Raw genomic sequence first — 22,126 nt, 5'->3', positions numbered from 1 at the left:
ATCAGAGATCACTGATCACAGATCACCATAAAACATCTAATAATAATGAAAAAGTTATCAATGTTACAAAAATTACCAACATGTGACACAGAGACATGAAGAAAAGCAAATGCTATTAGAAAAATGGCACTGATAGACTTCCTTGTTGCAGGGTTGCCACAAACTTTCAATTTGTAAAAAATGTAATATCTGCAGAAGGCAGTAAAACGACATATGCCTGTCTGTGGTCATATCCTTCACCACAGATAACAGATAACAACAAATAGATACCAGTTTCACTTGTGAATGTTCTTAATGAAGCAAAAAAAACCCTTATCAATTCCAGTGAATCTAAATCGTTGAGTATACATCATTGTACTATTCTGTGTGATTAAATGGAAAGTACACTTAAAGCACTTGTGCTGCATGATAAAAAATAGTGCTTGCCTCATAGAAAAGCACTTGTGTGGTTGTTTGAGTTGCAAGCTGAACTAGCTGCATATGGTTTTAGGGGTCACCATTTTCAGTTGAAATACTGCAGACAAATTCTGGTTATTCAGACTTGGATAATTGGTAGACATGGTCCCAGAAATGAGCACGTCATTTCAAGGAAAACTGACAGTATCTATGCCAAAGATAAAACTTGAGCTTCTAAATTCTGAATTAGAATTTTTAAAAACTTGCATTTGCCACCATAAGCTTAATGCCTTTCACCAACACTAAAAGACTCTTCTTCTGGGATTGATATTGGTATTAACAAATATGTTTTTTTGATGTTGTATAATCAAATGTGTCATCATCTGGAAGATCTGTGTAAGTCAGTGAACCTTCAGTGTTTTCCAAATGACCAATGCCTGCTGTGACAAAATCATATTATGCAAGAAAAAGTACATTCAAAGTGCAAGATAGCCCAGTGGATTTTAATGTAATAGTATAAAAATTTACTGACGTGGTTTCTAATTCCACATTGCAACTGTTAAGAAACTTTGACCACTTGTCAAATTTTGTTGTAGTACCAAAGAAAAATTATCCATAATTATCTGAAAAAAACTTAAAATACTCTTCCCTTTCCAACTGTATAAATGTGTGAGGCTGAATTTTCTTCCTGTATTTCAGCCAGAACAACAGATAGCAGCAGGTTGAATGTAGAGCAAGTATGAAAATCCAATTGTCTTCTAGTACAGTAAACATTAAAGAGATCAAAAATGTAACAGTATCGTTCTCACTGTTTTTGTTTTTTAAAATATAATATACTTTTATGAAAAAAACTACATTAACATAATGGGTATATTGTTACTTTAAATAAACTAACAAAATATTTTAAATTGTTTTAACTTCCAACATGGTAATTATTGATAGATACTACATGAACAATTTCTTTAGGGTTCTTATTCATTTTTAAGAGTGTAAAAGGGTTCTGAGGCTGAAAAGTGTGAGGGCCTCTAGAGTATTTGGGATAAAACAGAACTTGAGTAGCTTTCTAAGTGCAAGGTAACGAGAGAGGATTCCCTACAGGTGTTTTTAGAGTTCCCCTTAGGAAAGATTTCAGAAGTTGAAGAAAAGTTTCTATGATTTACTGTTTTCTTCCTGTGATTTAGGATCTAGAGGTCACTATGAAGAGGGACAAAGGGAGTCAGTTGTTCTGGAACATCCTGGCTTCACCTTCTGGGTCACCAGTATACTATGTATTAGGCCGTGCTTCCTGGTACAAAGGGCCCTTTATAGTTGGACTGCTTATGGACCAGTTTCCTGATGGAAAAACAAATAGGGTTCGTGAGTCCCCGGTCTCTCTTCCCCTACCCCCATCCTGTGCTCCAGCACTTTTTTTTTTTTTTTTTTGATCAAAGTCTGCTTGGCCATATCCAGGTCATGGCTCGTGCTGTTTTCCTTGTCCTTTTACTGCTCTTCTAACTCTACCACGCCCAGCTTGGTCGCCATTTCTTCCAGGCGGCCTTCTGCAAGATCCTGGTTAGAAATGCTTAGCACCACTCCTCCTCTGCTCACCCCCTACTTCTGCCCTGGCCCAACACTTTGAGTACTTCCCTATCACAACCCTTTTCCTGATGATTCATATACATACCCATCTTCCTAGGGATCCACAACCTCTAGGGACATTGACTTAGTCATACTTGTTAACCCCAGCAGGTAGTACCTTACAGCTAAAGGAGTTAACTTAATTGAATTTTGTGAGCACTCATGCCGTCTATCCAATCTGACTCTTTTTGCCTCTGCTTTTAATGATGGTTCTGTTTTTCCTCTTTGAACAGTTTGTCTCCTGCTTCTCAGTTGTGGCTGAGAGGCAGCATCTGGTCCTGGTCATTGATAGTATCTTGTGACTGTTGAGGCCAGATGTGGGGCCCCATGTCTATAAACAGAACAATGATCACCCTACTTTGATTAATATAACAACATTAATATATATATGGTGTTACTAGCATCACTGGGGGATTGCTTTGAGAAGTTCAGATTCAGATGAACTCTACAAAATATTAAAAAGTGAAGCTGTTGAGTATTTCATACTTTCGTCTTGATTCTTTTACTATTTTTTCTCTTTTTAAGTATTAGGTTCCATATGTGAGTGATATCATGGTATCATTCATATGTGAAATCTTTAAAAAAAAGAAAGAGGACACTAATGAACTTATCTACAAAACAGAAACAGACTCGCAGACATAGTAAACAATCTTACGGTTACTGGTGGGGGGAAAGGGGTGGGAAGGGATAAATTTGAGACTTTCAGATTTGCAAATGTTAACCGCTATATATAAAAATAGATTAAAAAACAAATTTTTTCTATATAGCACAGGCAGCTATATTCAATATCTTGTAATAACCTTTAGAAAAAGAATATGAAAACAAATATATGTATATATATGCATGACTGGAATATTATGTTGTACTCCAGAAATTGACACACTTCAATTTAAAAAAAAATAAACTGTTTTAATTAAAAAAATTTTATAATATTAGGAATCATTTTATGGGACCTATTCCTATTGAAAATAGAAGAATAAATTACCCCCTTTATAGAAGAACATACTATTTGAGTGGCAATGGTACACATTACCTTTAGAGCTTTTGGGAATAAGAACATGATATATGTTCTTTCTAGAAGTAGGCAGTCCTTTCCTGCTGGTAAAACCAGGCGTGTTCTCTCTTACATCCCCTAAGATATTTACATAGGATTTTGTTGCCAACACAAATAGTCATCCAAATATGGGGGAAACTTAGTAAGTGATATGCTAAATTATCAAAATAAAACTTTCTCTTGTTTCTCCTCTACATTCCTTTACTTTGATTCTTTCCAAATATGAAAATTTTATAAGTAAGAAATAAGAAAATAGAAAATTAACTAGCACTTGGCAACATTAATTAAAACAAGTTTGTAAACTCTTTTCCCTTTTTAAAAATCACCAAATGCCCAAATTTGCTTCTTCCTCCATTCTAGAATCATAACCCAAGGGGGAAGAAAATGAAGCTGCATCTGGCTGTTACTTTTCAAGTCTCATTGCTTTAACTCTAAAGGACATGTCTGGATCATGGCCATCATTTCCTATTACCTCATTTGGTCCCTGTTATTTTGACAGTAACTGGACAGTGATTTGCTTTAGCACGCATCACTTGCATTTGTCTCGTGCAATCATGTTTACAACAATAGGGCTTATTATTGATGAGATAGTACTTAGTCTGTTTAGTTTGTAAATGTCAGAGGTTTCTTTGGTGATTTATTTAGAAAACTCTAAAGGTCACTTCAAACTACTATTTTAAGAGTCACCCTTACAATTATAAAAATAACAATTTTACATTAAAATTAAGACTATAATTCTGGACTTTCTGCAAAGCCAAATCAAGTATTTAACTACTTAAAAATAAATCCCTTCTAAACTTAATAGGTGTAGTTCCTTACTAAGATTGACTTAAAAGGATTTTGCTTTGTTCATCAATTATTTGCTGAGTACTTACTATGGGCAAGATACTTTTTAGGGGCTGATGTGCACTGGGAAACATAATAGGCCTGGTCCCTGCCTTCCTGGGTCATAATCTCATGGAGGAGGCAGAAAAAATTTCACCATTTTATGAAAGTACAGGTGTGGTAGACTGTGCTATCAGAAAGCATATAATGAGAAAACCTAGGGGGCAGTCAGGGAAAGTCTCTTTGGGGAAACAATATTTGATCCCAAATATGAAATATGAGTAAGAATTATTCAAAAAGGGGAAAAGGAGTTAGGGAGTGCACTGCAGGCAGAGAGAACAGTGCCTTTAGAATCCCTGAGGTAGGAAGGAGCCTGATGGTTTGGAGAAACCAGAAGAAGGGCCAGATAGCAAGAGAGCAGAGAGCAAGAGGGGCAGGACCAATGGCGGAGAGAAGACTGACATCATACAGGGCCTCCCAGGTCTCCGAAGACCCGGGATTCGCATCTTCGTCATTGAAGTCTTCAAATACAGGATGATCCGATCCACACATTAAAAAAGGTTGCTCTGGCATTAGTGTGGGAATAGACTGGAGTGGTACTGCCCTTGGAACTTTGTGTGGTGATGGGAGTGTTTTATGTATCCCCTCTCCAGGGCAGTAGCCAAAGGACACACATAGCTATTGAGCTCTAGTATGGCAGAGGAACTGGTTTGTTTTGTTTTGTTTTGTTTTTGTATTTTAACTACTTTAAATAGCAGAGTGTTGTCATAGTGCAGGAAACCGGATAATTTACCATTGCAGACTCAGGCAGGACATAGTGGTAGCCTGGACCAGAATCATATTAGTGAGGACAGAGAGGAGTGTGTGGACTCGAGAGAGATATTAGGGGTAAAATTAGTAGAGTTCGGTGACTCATTGAATATGGGAGTAAGGGAGAGAAGAAGTAAAGATGCCTATCTGATGTCTGACTTGTGCAGTTGGGAGGATGATGCTGCCACTTAGTGAGACAGGGACCAAGGCAGAAGATAAGGTTGAGGAGGAAAAGGTAATGAATTCAGTTTTAACCTGCTCAAGTTTAAGTCCCCATGTCCAAATGGAGTTGTTGGGTGGGTCTCAGGAGAAAATTGTCTTGAGAGATGTATAAAAACTGATTTAGTTTTGTGTAACTAAGTCAACAAGTAAAGGTTTTATTTTTTATAGATACATGAAATTAGTTTTGAGTTATAAAACTTCAAACACAGATTTCCCAAATAGGACCATCCTATTAATGCTCAAATTCACTATGAGTTCTAGGAATGATATTTCAGATGTCTCTGTGGGTAAATATGCTTCAAAAATAAAAGTATTAATTCAAGCAGTAGGCAAAAGAGTATTTACATTTAGTTATATGTTGGAGAGCAAGTGATTCCAAATTTAAGATCCTGTGTGAGCCAAACAGTCAGCTGGCACCTACCAATGTTATAATCTCGTTTATCCCCTCTAATCTCAGTTTTCACTTTTAATGAGGGTTACCTATCCTACAAGTTGCAAGATTATTGGTAATATATATAGTCGATGGCATAATACGTGGCAGTGGAGGGGGATTGTAGAATGGAGTACAGGCATCCTTCCGTGTCTGCAGGGGATTAGTTCCAGGAACCCCATGGATACCAAAATTCATGGATGCTCAAATCTTCGTGTAAAGTGCATAGTATTTGCATATAACCTATGCACATCCTCGGGATACTTTAAATCATTTCTAAATTACTTGTAATACCTAATACAATGTAAATACTGTGCAAATAGCTGTAAATACAGTGTGAATGCCATGTGAGTAGTTGGCTGTGCATTGCAAATTCAAGTTTTGCTTTTTGGAACTTGGGAAGTTTTTTCATGTTTTCAATCCATGGTTGATTGAATGGGGACCTCAGAGATATGGAGGGGTGACTGTTTTAGGAAGAAAAACTTCTACTGCCCTGTCCTCTTTCTTACTGGTCTCCCCAAAAGGATTTTGACCCTTCAGATTGTTAAAACTAGAAAACCTACCAAATAATAATAATTACAGGAAGCTGAGGACCTTCTTGTTATATTGCAAGCCAGTTGGGTTTTTTTTTTTAAGATTTGATTATACCCATAGCTTTGACATAGTTTCTATTATTGAGAATCAAAGCAATTAAGAATACATATATGATGAAATATTTTAATTTGGTATTTTTACTAAAGAAACAGTTTTGGAAATCAGGTTGATTATATTTTTTTTATCTGAATGTTTACAAAACTACATTGGTATTTATTCAGAGTACATCACATTAGTTTATAGCACATCTGTTCATTTCAGAATATCTTTCTGAAGACAAGAGATTTATTGGAATTTAAATGTAGCATTGACTTGCAGTTGACATAGGGTTCTGCATCCTAGTTACTAATGTGATTTTACTGCATTATCTGAATTGAATGCTGAATCACTCTAAAATTCATTTCCCTCTCTTTGCAGATCATGTATCTGTTGGAGGACTTGGAGACAGCTTTTATGAATATTTGCTAAAGTCATGGTTAATGTCAGACAAGACAGATTTAGAAGCTAAGAAGATGTATTTTGATGCTGTTAAGGTAAACCCAGATTTAAATCATCTTTGCCACTCAATTAACTTATAAGTTGCATATTAATCAAGCTTTAATGAAAAAAATGGAATACTACTTGAATGGGTTACAGAATATTTCCAGTCAGATAGAAGTTAATGGGTGCTAATATAATTATAATAATAATAATCATACTTGATATGCTGAGTTCCAATAAGGCAGTTAAAAGTGTTTTTCAAGGTTTAAAGCTCAGTTAAGATTTACATATCTGATAAAGAGATATTTTTCTTCATTGAGTATGAGTTTCCTGTTAGAGTCACAATTAAAATTATGGAGAGGAAAAAATCCAGAATTTATATTCTGAATATTGACTAAGTTAGAATTGCTAGATAATACTAATGGCTGCTTCTATTTGCAGTAAACTTATCTCCAGAGATAGATGAATGGCACTTTCAAATAAATCTGAGCTAACCAAACTAGTATTTAAAGGGAAGATTATTAACAGTTTCCAAAGGTCCTTATGATGGAGGAGGAATGAGAGGGAACAAATATTTGTTGAATTGCCTGGCTGTGTACTAAGTAGTGTTAGGTAGATACTTTATATAATCTGTTTGTCTGTTTCTTTACAGTCTTTTTTTTTAATTGAAATATAGTTAATGTACAGTATTATGTTAGTTTCAGGTGTCCTACATAGTGATTTGACATTTGTATGTTATAAAATGAACACCATGATGAGTCTAGTAACTATCTGTCCCCATATAAAGATATTACAATATTACTGACCTTATACTGTATACTGTATTGAATCCCTGTGGCTTATTTATTTTATAAAGAAGTTTGTACCTAATGATCCCCTTCACCTATTTCCCCACTCCCCCATCCACCTCCCCTCTGGCAATGACACATTTATTCTCTATATCTGTGAGTCTGTTTTCATTATGCTTTATGTTTTGCTTGTTTGTTTTCTTTTTTAGATTCCACATATAAATGAGATCATATGGTGTTTGACTTTCTCTAACTTACTTCACTTAGCATAATACCCCCTAGATCCATCCATGTTGTTGCAAATGACAAAATTTCTTTTTTATAGCTGCATAATGCTGTGTGTGTGTGTGTGTGTGTGTGTGTGTGTGTGTGTGTGTGTGTTACATCATCTGTCTATCGATGAGCACTGAGGTTGATTCCATATCTTGGCTTGGAAAAACTGCAGCAATGACCGTGTAAGTGCATATATCTTTCTGGATTAGTGTTTTTGTTTTCTTCAGATAAATACCAAGAAGTGAAATTGCTGAATCATATAGCAGTTCTATTTTTAATTTTTTGAGGAAACTTCATACTATTTTCCATAGTAGCTGTACCAATTTACAATCCCAAAATAATGCACAAGGATTCCTTTTTCTTCATATCCTCCCCTCACTTGTTATTTGTTGTCCTTTTGATGATAGCCATTCTGACAGGTATGAGGTGATATCTGATTGTGATTGATGTGCATTTCCTTAATGATTAGTGATGTTGAATGTCTTTTCATGTGTCTGTTGGCCATCTCTCTGACTTCTTTGGAAAAATGTCTATTCAGGTCCACTGTCCATTTTTTAATGGGGTTGTTTGTTGAGTTCTTTGTGTATTTTAGATATTAATCCCTTATCAGATTTATTTGCAAATATCTTTTCCCATTCAGTAAGTGGCCTTTTCACTTTTTTGTTAGTTTTCTTCACTGCAGAAAAGCATTGTAATTTGATATAGTCCCATTTGTTTATTTTGGTTTTTGTTTTCCTTCCTTAAGGAAACAGATCAAAAAAAAAAAAAAGCATTGCTAACATGAGTGTCAAAGAACGTACTGCCAATGTTTTCTTTTAGGAGTCTTATGGTTTCAGTTCTTACACTTAGATCTTTAATCCATTTTGAGTTTATTTTTATATATGGTGTGAAAAGGTCATCCAGTTTGGTTCTCTTTCATGTAGCTGTCCCATTTTCCCAACACCATTTATTGAAGAGGTTATCTTTTCATTTCTCATTGTGTATTCTTGCCTCCTTTATCATAGATAAACTGACTAGGCTCTCTGTTCTGTTCCATTGATCTATGTATCTGTCTTTGTGCCAGTACCTTACTGTTTCTATCACAGTGGCTTAGTAGTATAGTTTGAGATCAGAGAGGGTGATATCACCAGCTTTGTGCTTCTTTCTCAAGATTGCTTTGGTTATTTGGGATCTTTTGTGAGTCCAGACAAATTTTAGAATTATTTGTTCTGTATCTGTAAAAAAAAAAAAAATGCCTTTGATATTTTGATGGGGATTGTATGGCCATGTTAACAATATTCTTCCAATCCATGAACACAGTATATCTTCCCATTTGTTTGTGTTGTCTTCAATTTCTTTCATCAATATCTTATACTTTTCAGAGTACAAGTCTTTTACCTCTTTGGTTAGATTTATTCCTAGGTATTTTACTCTTATCAATGCAAATGTGAATGGGGTTGTTTTATTAATTTCTCTTTCTATTAGTTTGTGATTAGTGTATAGAAATGCAACAGATACCTGACTATTAATTTTGAACCCTGTGACTTTACTGAATTTATTTATTAGTTCTAATAGTTTTTTGATAGCATCTTTAGGATTTTTCTATATATAATATCAGGTCATCTGCAAAAAGTGACAGTTCTACTTTTTCCTTTTCAATTTGGATTCCTTTTATTTCTTTTTATTGTCTAATTGCTGTGGCTAGGACTTCCAAAACTATGTTGGACAAAAGTGATGAGAATGGTCATTTTGCCTTGTTCCTGATCTTGTTGCTTTCAGCTTTTCATCCTTTCAGCATTTCATTCATGTTAGCTGTAGATTTGTCACATATGGGCTTAATTATGTGAAGGTATATTCCCTCTAGACCCACTTTGTTGAGAGTTTTTATCATAAATAGATGTTGAATTTTGTCAAAAGCTTTTTCTGCATCTATTGAGATTATCATATGACTTTTAGTCTTCAGTTTGTTAATATGATATATCACATTGATTAATTTGCAGATATTGAACCTTCCTTTTCATCACTGGGATAAATCCCACTTGTTCATGGTGTGTGATCCATATAATTTATTGTTGGATTTGGTTTGCTAATATCTTGTTAAAGATTTTAGCATCTATTTTCATCACTGATATTCACCTGTAATTTTCTTTCTTTCTTTCTTTTTTTTCTTCTGGTTTTGGAATCGAGGTGATAATGGCCTTATAGAATGAGTTCAGAAGCATTCCTTCCTCTGCAATTTTTGAAATAGTTTGAGAAGGATATGTGTTAAATCTTACCTAAATGTTTGGTGGAATTTACCTGTGAATCATCCAGTCCTGGACTTTTGTTTGTTGGGACTTTTTTAAATTACTGATTCAATTTTATTACTAGTTATTGGTCTATTTATATTTTCTGTTTCTTCCCAATGCAGTCTTGGGAGATTGTATGTTTCTAGGAATTTTTCCGTTTCTTCTAGTTGTCCATTTTATTGGTATATAATTATTCATGGTAATCTCTTATGACCCTTTGCATTTCCATGGTGTTATTTTAACTTCTCCTTTTTTGTTTCTGATTTATTTATTTGGGCCCCCTTTTCTTCTTGATGAGTTGGCTACAAGTTTATCAATTTTATTTATCTTTTCAAAGAACCAGATCTTAGTTTCATTGATCTTTTCAATTTTTTTTATTTTAGTCTGTATTTTATTGATTTGTGCTCTAATATTTATGACTTCTTTCCTCCTACTAACTCTGGGTTTTGTTTCTTCTTTTTCTGATTTCTTTAGGTGTAAGGTCAGGTTGTTTATTTATTTTTCTTGTTTCCTACAGTTGACTTGTAGTGCTAAAAACTTTCCTCTCAGAACTGCTTTTGCTGTGTCCTGTACATTTTAGATCATTGTAATTCCATTTTCACTTGTCTCCAGGTATTTTTTTATTTTTTCTTTCATTTCTTCAGTGATTCATTGGTTGTTTAGTAGCATATTGTTTATCCTCCACATGTTTGTGTTTTTTGCAGTTTTTTTCTTATAGTTGATTTCTAGTCTTACACCATTATGGTCAGAAAAGATGCCTTATATGATTTCAGTTTTCTTAAATTATCTATCCTGGACAGTGTTCCATATGCACTTGAAAATAGTGTGTATTCTGCATTTGGATGGAATGTTTTTTATTTATCTATTAAGGCTATCTGGTCTAATGTGTCGTGTAAGGCCAGTGTTTCTTTATTGATTTTTTTGTCTGGATGATCCGTCCATTGATGTAAATGGGGGGTTAAAGTCCTTACTATTGTTGTGTTGCTATCAATTTCTCCCTTTATGTCTGTTAATATTTGCTTTATGTATTTAGGTGCTCCTATGTTGGGTACATACATATTTACAATTGTTTTATCTTCATCTTGGATTGAGTCCCTTGATCATTATGTAATGCCCTTCTTTGTCTCTTTTTACAGTCTTTGTTTAAAATCTATTTTGTTTGATATAGATGTTTCTTCCAGCTTTATTTTTGTTCCCATTTGCATGGAATAACTTTTTCCATTCCCTCACGTTCAATCTGTTTGTGCCTTTAGATTTGAAATGAGTCTCTTGCAGGCAGCATATATATGGGTCCTGTTTTTTCACCCATTCAGACACTCTGTCTTTTGATAAGAGCATTTAGTCCATTTACACTTAAAGTAAGTGCTATAGATATGTATTTAAATTTGTTAATTGTTTTCTGGTTGTATTTATAGTTCTTTTTGTTTTTTCTTCTTCTGTTGTTCTCTTCCCTTGTGATTTAATAACTATCTTTAGTTTTATGTTAGATTTTTTTCTCTTTTCTTTGTGTGTATATATTATAGGTTTTTGGTTTGTAGTTACCATGAGGTTCGTATATAATGTCATTCATATATATATAGGTAGGTATGTAGATAGATAGATAGATAGACAGACAGACAGACAGACAAATGATTATTTTAGGTTGATGATCTCTTAAGTTTGAATGAACTCTAACCACACTACATTTTTATTCCCCCACCACCTGTAATGTTTTTGACATAATATTACATTTTTTGTGCATCCCTATTAATTATTATGGATATAGATGATTTTACTGATTTTGCCTTTTAATTTTTCTACTAACTTTTTGTATTTGATAGACTACCTTTACTGTATATTTGTCTTTACTAGTAAGATTTTTCCTTTCATAATTTTCATATTTCAAATTGTGGCCTTTTCTTTTCTGCTTGGAGAAGTCCCTTTAACATTTCTTGTAAAGCCAGTTTAGTGCTGCTTAACTCTTTTAGCTTTTGCTTGTCTGTAAAACTCTTTATCTCCCCTTCGGATCTGAATAATAACTTTACTAGGCAGAGTATTATTGGTTTTAAGATTTTCCCTTTCATCACTTTAGATACATTGTGCCACTTCCTTCTCACCTGCAATGTTTCTGCTGAAAAATCAGATGATAGTCTCATGGGAATTTCCTTGTAGATAACTAGTTGCTTTTCTCTTGCTGCTTTTAAGATTGTCTTTTTATCTTTAATTTTTGCCATGTTAATTATGATGTGTCTTGCTGTGGACTTCTTTGTGTTTGTCTTGTTTGGCATTTTCTTTTGCTTTCTGGATCTGGATGTTTGTTTTCTTCCTCAGGTTAGGTAAGTTTTCAGCTATTATTTCTTCAGATAAGTTCCCTGCCCCTTCCTCTTTCTCTTTTGCTTCCTTTCTGTTCAACTTTGGATGATATCCACTATTCTGTCTTCCAGTTCTCTAATTCTTTCCTTTGCATCATCTAATGTACTCTTTATTCCTTCTAGTATATTTTTTATTTCAGTTATTGTATTCTTTGGCTTTTTTTCCTTATATCTTCTAACTCTTTGTTGAAGTCTCAGTGTGTTCATTCTTCTCTTGAGTTTAGTGAGCATCTTTATGATAATTACCTTGAACTTTTTATCAGGTAGATTGCTTATATCCACTTCATTTGGCTCTTTTTCTATCTCCCCTTTCCTCCAATTCTCTGTTTATTTTTTGTGTTACGTAGGTAACTTACATATCCCGATCTTGGAGAAGTGACCTTATATAGGAGATGTCCTATCAGGCCCAGCCACTTACAGTAGTTTAGATATGATTCACCCAGTTTTACAGATAAGAGAACTGAACCTCAGAGAGGTTGAGTGTGGAACCAAAATTCAAACTAAGATTTGTATTAATACCTATCCCTTTCTACCTCACCACTGTGGATTTGTGAATAAGAATTTCCATACTACACTTAAATGTCTTTCTTGGCATAAAGTTCATAAGATAAGTTAGAAACTACTTAACAAAATATGTAAGAGGTGGCCATTGTAAGAGTAAACTAAGCCTTAGTCAAATTTAAGCCTTAATCAAAAGTGAAAATAAAGTTTAAAAAGAAAATTATTTTATATAAAATACTTGAACCTCAAATCCAACTTTTTAGGAACAAAAGCTTTTAGTAGAATCAAGTAACTTTGTGATTGATAAGTATTTTATATGGTAGCTCATGTTTTTTAATATTAATCATTATCAGACATCTTAAATAATGTAATTACTTAATCATCAGAAAATTGACTTTTTTATTGACAGCTTAGAAATTATTCTTATAATCAATAGTAGTAATTTGTAGGGGGAAGAATGGAAATCTGTAATCTCAATGATGTTACCATTGTTCTAAAATTAATGTTCCTAGAAAGAGTTCTGGGTGGTTTTGAAACAGGACAACTTATTTATTTAAATATAAATACAACATAGTTTGCTCTGGTTGACCAGATTCAATATTACATTGGTTCCCTCCAAGGTAAATAGTGAACTTCACTAAGTAGAGCAAATACTCTGTACTATTCACATATAGAAACCAGAACACTTTAGTTAGACATTGGCCATTTCACACATTCACAGCTTTGAAGGCACATGACACATATTAAAAGCAAACTAGGATATGGTCCAGATGGCCTCCTCCAGGTTTATTTTTCTTCAATCCTATGAGGTTTCAGGTTTTAACTTAAGGAGTTCTCTATACAGTGTGGTTTCCATTATGTCATTTTTCATTACTGTCCTGGCAGATATTTTAATTATTCTAATCTTAAAGTCCTTCCCTAAGATTTTGAAGTACCAGGAAAGGCAACTTTAAAATACCCTCTGAAATACTTTCTCCCCAGTTTCTAGAACTATACCCACACAGCTTTCAACATATTGTGTTTAGGCAGACCATGGATAGGAAAATCCATTAAGAACAAATGAAGTCGAAGTGTTACCTGTTTCTCTTAATAGTAAAAACATTTTCAATCCATTGTGTATTTCCAACTTAGAGAGCAAAGCTAGAACAATTACACTTCTGGTTTTAAGAAGTAGTCATGTCTTACATAGTAAAGTTTCTTTGTGCTGGTTGTACTTTATTGTGAAGGAGAGAATCCGTTACAGTATTGTTTTTGACAGTTGGGTTACTGGAGATACAGTTCATCAGTTTTAGCTTCCGTTGCATTTTGAGAATCATTTAATCCCAGAGTGGCATGTTTTCTTTAGCTGTTTTAATAACAAAATACTTTGAGTTTTCAATTGGCTGTTATGACCTCATCTGGAGATCATTCTGAGAATCCATATGGTATATGTTAATGCTGCCAGAAGTCCATTGGAGTGAATGATACCTGGGCAGGTGATGTATTAGGCATTTAGGATTCTATAGGCACAGCCGACTAATTTTTTTCAAATATTGAAGGATGAAATCACAAAATACACAATACTCTTTTTTCCTAATCAGTTCTCACAACCCTCACATCAGCTTGACACAACATTTTTAGAGCCACTAAAGGCTATTTTTCCCCCTTTATATTTTTTAAAATTTTCCCATTGCCACACAAACATTGTTTTAAAGATCTTGGAACTTCGTTGTAGTTTATTTTGAGAGGTAGCAACTTGGTCAGAATTATGGCAAAAATAATATAGTACTTTATTCAGGATCCATAACAGGGTAATAATGGTTCTGTAATCCTTGCTCAAAAACCATTACTCTTGTTATGTAGAAAGAATCATTTCTTGGGTGATGAACAAGTATCTGCTTGAAGGACTTTATTGCAATTTGTGCTATAAATGTAAATAGCTAAGATATTCAGTTGCATTAAATAAGAATGAAATATTAATGTAATAACTAGATCATCAATAAAATTAGCTTAACCACAGTTAATGAGCACAGTAGTGTGTTCATTTATTTACCATCTTGGTTTAATTTGTTTATTTCCAATAAAGGTGGGAGAGGTTTCATCAGTATATCTATTCATTTTCATTCATTCTTCTCTATCACAAGTTTTGTCTGTACCTGCTACAAGCATACCTCAGAGGTATGGTGAGTTCAGTTTCAGACCACTGCACCAAAGCAAATAATACTGTAAAGCAAGTCACATGAGGTTTTTTTGGTTTTCCTGTGCATATAAAAGTTATATTTTCACTATACTCTAGGCTATTAAATGTTCAATAGCATTATGTCTAAAAAAACAGTATATATACCTTAAGTAAAAGATACATTATTGCTAAAAAATGCTAACCATTATCTGAGCCTTCAGTGAGTCGGAATAGTCACCTCAAAGATCACTGATCTCAGATCACCATAATGAATATAGTAATAATGAAAACGTCTGAAGTATTTTGAGAATTATCAAAATATGCCACAGAGACATGAAAAGAGCAAATGCTATTGGAGAAACGGCACTGATAGACTCATGAACTTGATGCAGGGTCACCACAAAACTTCAATTTGTGAAAAATGCAGTCTGTGAAGTGCAGTAAGCAAAGCACAATAAAATGAGGTGTGCCTGTATTCCCAAATGTGCTTCGTAAAATCCTGTCTCTTTTTTTTAAAGCGTCTCTTTTTTGTTAATAGTATAACAGGTGCAGTCACAGTCATAGTCTTTCTCCTTCCATGAAGAAATTGGGTGGGGGGAGGACACTTCCTATTACAGTAATTAAAAACAGTGATGCCAAGCACTTACACTACATTTTTGTTTAAAAAAAAAATAAGACTTCTTTTATTTATCTAATCAAAAGGATATCAGCTGTCCTGGGCAGAAATAAAAGGTGTTTAATAAACCGTTCTTGTAAACATCATCTCTCCCAAATTTATAGACCTTATTCTTTTTTAAAAAAATACTTATTTATTATATATGAATATCCTTTTTAAATAGAATTATTATGAGGAATTTAATTCAAGTGTTGGACCACAGTGGAGATGTGATCATGATAAGTGACCTTTATCAAGTGCTAATCACAGTACTGATCTCTTTATAAACAAAATGTTGCCATTTTCACAGTAGATACTACTATTCCCATTTTCTGGATAAGGATACTGAAATTTAAGGATATCGTAAGCAAATAACCCACAAAATTTACAGATAGTGTCAGGGCTGGAATTTGAAGCCAAGCAATCGGACTCAGGACCAGCTGTTTTTTCCCACTGTGTTCTGCTGCCTCCCCACGCCTAGGAGAGGGAAAGGAAGGGAAGTACCGCCAGGCTGGGTTTTACTCACAGATGTGCTCTGTTCATCATTCATGGTACGGCCTGTGCTGCTTTGTGTTGTTTCTTCATTTGTGAAAATGGAAATACACTAAAGCAACTATTACCACTATACCCATGGCCTGTCTTTGAAAAAGAGACAGCTTTTGGAGGGTATAAAGGCTATAAGTGTTTAGTTAGGGAACCAAGCAAAGCCAACAGGGCTGGCCCAACAGCGTTAATCCTGACTAACCAAACTAGTGAGGCATGGGCTAGAGGAAATACACAGAAAGCAGTGACATGAAATTTCAGGTTGAATTGACTTGTAGCACCGATTTCAAATTGTGAGTGATGTTTTATCCTTTTCTTTTTTTTTTTTTAATGTTGGGGGTGTTTTTAGTATAAATTTGAGAGGAGATTACAAAATATTAAAAATAAGTATGATTTTCAGGCAATTGAGACCCACTTGATCCGAAAGTCGAGTAACGGGCTGACTTACATCGCAGAGTGGAAAGGGGGCCTCCTGGAACACAAGATGGGCCACCTGACCTGCTTTGCTGGGGGCATGTTTGCGCTTGGGGCACATGACGCCCCGAAAGGCCTGACCGAACACTACCTTCAGCTCGGGACTGAAATCGCCCGTACCTGTCATGAGTCTTACAATCGCACGTGTGAGTACGCGCTTGTCTTCATTTGCAGTCTGTTCCCGCATGCTTTTTGCTCCATTCAGTAAGGAACTTTGTCCATTTGTTGTCCATTGTTGCCCTCAAAAGAATATGCCTGATGAAACTTGGTGTTCGTGATTAATATCGTAAAGGAATTTATATTTTTACTTTAAGAGGCACTGCTTTCCTACATAAAAATATTTACCTTTCGTTTACCAAGAAGCAGAAATCCAGGCCATCAAGTGTTAAATCAGTCTGACTTATTTGCCCTGCCTTAAGTAAATAACATTGGTGAGAGTCTCTGTCTCGGTGCAAAAGAAACTTAGTATTTTATAAACTATTCATTGATCTTCCCAGAATCTCCATGAAATAGATGAAGAGTCTGGCTCCCTTCTTATAAAACAGAAGCTCGAAGCACAAAGACTGAATACCCTTCACAATGTAATGACTTAAAATTCTCCACCACAGATTTTCTAGCTCGCTAGTGAGGTGGTGCTGTGCACCTACCCAGTGGGTACTCAGTAAATGGTGGCTAAATGAAAGAAAATAAAGGATCATTACCATTTTCTAAGATGAACTCTTTTTGATGAATAAATTAGAAAGGTATATTTAATATTGCTTATTATACAATGTTTATAACTATTCCATAAAATAATTGTTTTGGCATCTCTCTTGAATGTTATAAAGTACTTTCTAGTTTCATTTTAGTTATAGACACTAAGCATTGTCTAGGACAATGACCCTTGTCACCTGTTGCATGTCCTTTAGTTATGAAACTGGGACCAGAAGCTTTCAGATTCGATGGTGGTGTTGAAGCCATTGCTACACGGCAGAATGAGAAATACTACATCCTACGGCCAGAAGTTGTCGAGACTTACATGTACATGTGGCGACTGACTCATGACCCAAAGTACAGGAAATGGGCCTGGGAAGTCGTAGAGGTGACGTTTTAATTTGCTCACGTTTCTTATATATAAATGTCTCTGGAAAAAAATGTTCAATGGTACCTACAAATCTAGCATATCAACTTTTCTATGATTTTTAAAACTTAGAGCTTTGACCAGCCATTTTTCCATTCAAGACTGAGTATTCTCAGTTAAGTCATCCTATATCCCTGGATTCAGCTTTGCTTTATGTAACAGTGATGTAAATATGCCTACTTTGGTATTGAAGGACAAATCTAGACAAGAATATTACAAAATTAAGTTCTCACGAGTGTAGAAATGATGATCACTTAATTACACAGAAGGTTACTGGCAAGTTGGAAGTAGTCAACCCCTGCCTGTTGTCTGTTTCAAGAAGCCACTATGTGGTAGCTTCTTTTAGTCTTGGGGCATTGAAATGATAATATATGGTTTTACTTAGAGTAAGTTAGCTATGCAGATCTTTTAGAAAGTACTTACAGAGGAACTGCTTTGCACGAGAATATTCCTTCACTAGTCTCCAGATTCTCTGAATAGCTCTAAGCTTTCTATCTGTCCAGTGTGTTAATTATCTTTGTCATTTCTTGGGTCTCTTCCTGTTGAATGTTTTGTGTCATCTTCCTAAACTAACCTGCTAAACACTTTGTGTGCTGGATGCCAGCGGAGGCACCCTCCAGGATATGCATCAAACAATGTCTAATTTTAAGAGCTATTATTCCAAAAGGAGTGGTAGGGAATTCAGGGGGTAAGAACTAGCAAATGCTTTAATTACACTCTTACTGTCTAGCACTCTTTGTGAGAAAGTTAGTTTTCTTTTAAAACTGTTAAGAATAACTTCTCTCAGGAAATCTAAAATGAATATTGCCTTTGTGTAAAATTTAACTAATATCTTAGGAAGCCGTTGATGCATCTTGCTTATTACCGACTTCATTTTGTGCGTGCCTTATCACCAGTTGTCAGTCATTTTAAGCAATAGCAGCTTTTAGGCCTCTTTTTTTTTGCAAAGTTTTCTAATTATGTTTAGTCAATGGTAATTCCAATTTCTTTAAATTTATCTTTTTTTTTCCTCTGAGAAAAGTATATTAAAATTGAGATTCATCTAAGCCTTAGTGATGGGAATTACTTTGGGCTTCGATAGACCAGCAAAGGAATTAACGTTAATATTCACTTTGAAAACATCAGATAAATTGAAAATATCAGCAATAGCGTATCATTAAGTATAAGACACCATAATTGATAAGAAATACCGTTATTTTATATACCACTAAGGAAGCATGTCACTACCAATTAAATTATGGCATGCCAGTTTTAGAGATGTGAAAATGTGAAAAATGTATGACGGGATTGATCAAAAATGGAAAGTCAGCAAATCTCTACCATCTTGTGGGCAGGCAGCTTTGATTTGCTTGGTTCTTCAGGGGTGTTTGTTTATTTGTGGGGGAATAAGGTTGGCTTTATGTGCTAGGATTTTTATCTATTGTCTACCTTTAGTGTAGCACATGATGTCAGATTGTTTCCCTGTGTCACAAAGCAGGGATTGCCCCCGTTTCTGCCATTGGTACCTTCTGTTCGGACTTGAGCTGTAGTGGGGAGGGAGGAGTGCTGGAGGCTCTTGCCTTTCTTAAGCACAAAGATCATAGACTTAGGAGGTGTGGCGGCAGTTTTCCCCCTTCTTTCCTGTATCCCATCCCCCAGCCCCACCCTATGTCTCAGCTTTGGCTGCTGGGGCGCCTGGCCTCCTGACAGCATCACCACCCAGGGCTTCTCAGCTACTCGGACTCTGAGCCCCTTCCCAGGCAGCTGGCTGTGGTCTGGGAAATGTGGGAGAGTTAGCGGCCCCAGGGCAACCCCCAGCCAGTGAGGTTTTGGAGTTGATGGTAACTATCCCAGTCTTACTCCTCTGAAGAATAATTCCAAGATGTGTCCTACATGGTTCCTTAGAGGGTTCCTGGCAGGGGTGAGCCCCCAGTGCACACAGCGGTGACCTGTTCCGTGTCTTCCACTGGCCCTTTTCCCTTCCTTCTTTCCCTCTCCCCGCTGGCTCACTTCCTGATGTCACCTCCAAAAAAAACTCCATGCATCCAACCCTTGTTTCATGCTCTGTTCTCAGAGGAATCCTATTCCCAGAGGCTGAGAATCCCAAGAACAAGTTGTAGTCAGATGATGTCCTGATCAGACTAAGTGGCGTGGATACGTGACCACTTCTGCTGTGGAGAAACTATAAAACCAGGCCTACTGGGGGAGCCCAGGAGAGCTGCTTGTCCCCAGCTTCACATCCCTAAAGTCTTAAAATTTAGATTTGACTTTTTTTTCTTTTTTTACTGATAATTTTTTGCCTACACCATGTATCTGGTATTTGACTTTTTATCAGAAAGAACTGTTATCAAAAAAGGAAGAAAGGAAAAATATAATAAGACCAGAAAGTTCCTTTCTTCAGGCTTTTCCCTGACTTAGCTCATTGTCTGCAACTGAGAATATATAATCAAAGCACTTTTTTTTGTGGTTAAGTTGATTGTTCTTATTTTCCCCAGGGCTTTTAGAAAGTACCACATCATGAGACGTGTTCTTTATTCAAGTAGGCTGCCAGTTAGATTTCCTTTAACCTGGTAATTAAATGCTTCTCCTCACGGCTCCCTTCTGCCCTCCAGCCCTCACATGCAGAATCAATATCCTCATTATCAGCATGTGCAGATGGAAGCTGAGCTCTCAGCGCCCCATTCCTGCTCCCTGGGTTTGCCTCCCTCTCCCCTCTTCCAGGCCCCGGGTCATTAGAGCTATACTTTCCTCCAAAGCCCTTTTCTAGCCAGTGAAGATTTTCTCAACTAATACGGCAAGATCAATGCCATATCTTCTTGGTAGTTGGGCTAAGTGGGAGGAAGACAGAATACAATTATGCATGTGAAAAAAGAGGGACAGGGTTGTGACTTGTGAAAGAAAACTGAGGAAGAAATGAAAAAATGACATGAGAATCTGAGAGGAGCTCTATCTTATTGGCGTTTCCTGTGTTTTATCTCATTATAAATATTAGGGGGTTTATTTAGTCTTATTATTTTTGTCGTGTTCTATGAATTATAACCAGATTTCTGATGACAGTTCTTATACAATGGACATCTTTATTTGACCATATGGTTAATAGAATTAATAAGATATTATGAGTAGAAAATAACTTTCCTAGAGATGAATATGCCTGGTAACTAGCAAAGCAAATCAATGTAATTTCAAAATACAAACAACAGTCACGTTAGTGACAGCTAAGTGGAAGGCAAATCGATTTAGGTTCTTACCTAAATTTTCATTCCCACACTGCCCAATGTTTTCTTCCCATCTTGGACTATGATACTCACTACAGTCAGGCAGCATAGCAACGCAGGATCACGTCTCTCTAGTTACCAGTGGATTCATCCCATCTTCTTCCATCCCAGACTAAAGAAAAGAAAAATATAGTTCAGAAATAAGACACCAGCCGTGTTTTTTTCACTGCTTTCCATCTTCTCCCTTTATATCTGTCAGTCACCAGTATCACTAATTAGTATTCCACAGTCAATTTTTAAGGAGTAAGATGTTCTGATGACAGAGGCAGCTGTTTTGGGTCCAGTACACTTTCTCAAGCAGTGGTGTAGGATCCCAATTGGCATTAACAATCTCTCTAGACCAGAGGTCAGCAAACTTTTTCTGGAAAGGCCAGAGAGAACTAGGCTTGGGGGCCATACGCAACTACTCATCTCTGCCACGATAGTGAAAAAACAACCACATACAGTATGTAAGCAAGTGGGCATGTCTCTGGTTCAATAATACTTTATTTATTTTTTAATATATTTTGATTTAAGTATAATCAGTTTACAATATTGTGTCAACTTCTGGTATTCAGCACAGTACATCAGTTGTATAGGAACATACGTATATTTGTTTTCATATTCTTTCTAACCATAAGTTACTGCAAGATATTGAATATAGTTCCCTATGCTATACAGTATACTAGATAATGCTTTATTTATAAAAGCAAAATTTTGGATTCTCCTGTGGTCTGTAGTTTGACAAACCCTACTCTAGACCACAGGAGGAAATGGTAAAACTCACTGAAAAATTATTCTAAAACTAAATGTGAGAGCGTTCCCAGTTAGATGAAATAGATTGTCCGCATGTCCTTTAACTTTTCATACTTTATTTACACTTTCCTGCCACCATGTTTGAAATTTTTGCCTGAACCTGTCGCTGTCTGTCATTCAGTTTGAATCCTTGTTTTATTTAAATGTGACAATCTATAGTAAAAATTTGTGACAATCAGTTTACTGAAGAATGACTGTTTTTCCCTCCTCCTCTTGGTGCATTAGGCCCTGGAAAATCACTGCAGACTGAAAGGAGGCTATTCAGGCCTCAGGGACGTTTACCTGAGCCGTGAGAGCTACGACGACGTGCAGCAGAGCTTCTTCCTGGCAGAGACGCTCAAGTGAGTAAAATCACTCTGAGCATGTATGACTGGGATACCCGGACAGACCTTTCTGGTTGTCTGTATCGTGAGTACACTCGCATAACGTCAGGCATGACTGCTTCTGAATGCCGTTGTACACGCGTGGCGATAATTGCAGGTGTGCCTTCAGTCACGTGTAAGCCCGACGGCCTGGGGC

At 35.8% G+C, this 22,126-nt stretch overlaps 1 protein-coding gene across 2 annotated transcripts in view; it reads left to right on the top strand.

Moving 5' to 3' along the window:
- The window catches only part of MAN1A1 (mannosidase alpha class 1A member 1), a 151,706-nt gene that overhangs the window by 126,652 nt on the left and 2,928 nt on the right, over positions 1-22,126 (top strand). For both annotated transcript variants that reach the window (XM_072965804.1, XM_072965803.1), the window contains exons 9-12: positions 6,366-6,481; positions 16,365-16,584; positions 17,347-17,519; positions 21,833-21,948. In XM_072965804.1, the coding sequence (XP_072821905.1) occupies positions 6,366-6,481; positions 16,365-16,584; positions 17,347-17,519; positions 21,833-21,948 (625 nt within the window). The remainder of the gene's footprint in view (positions 1-6,365; positions 6,482-16,364; positions 16,585-17,346; positions 17,520-21,832; positions 21,949-22,126) is intronic.

This window comes from Vicugna pacos, chromosome 8 (assembly GCF_048564905.1).
Source record: "Vicugna pacos chromosome 8, VicPac4, whole genome shotgun sequence".
In the NCBI taxonomy this organism is placed as follows: Eukaryota; Metazoa; Chordata; class Mammalia; order Artiodactyla; family Camelidae; genus Vicugna; species Vicugna pacos.
The sequence above is the reverse complement of the archived record's forward strand: the minus strand, read 5'-3'. Positions and strand labels throughout refer to the sequence as shown.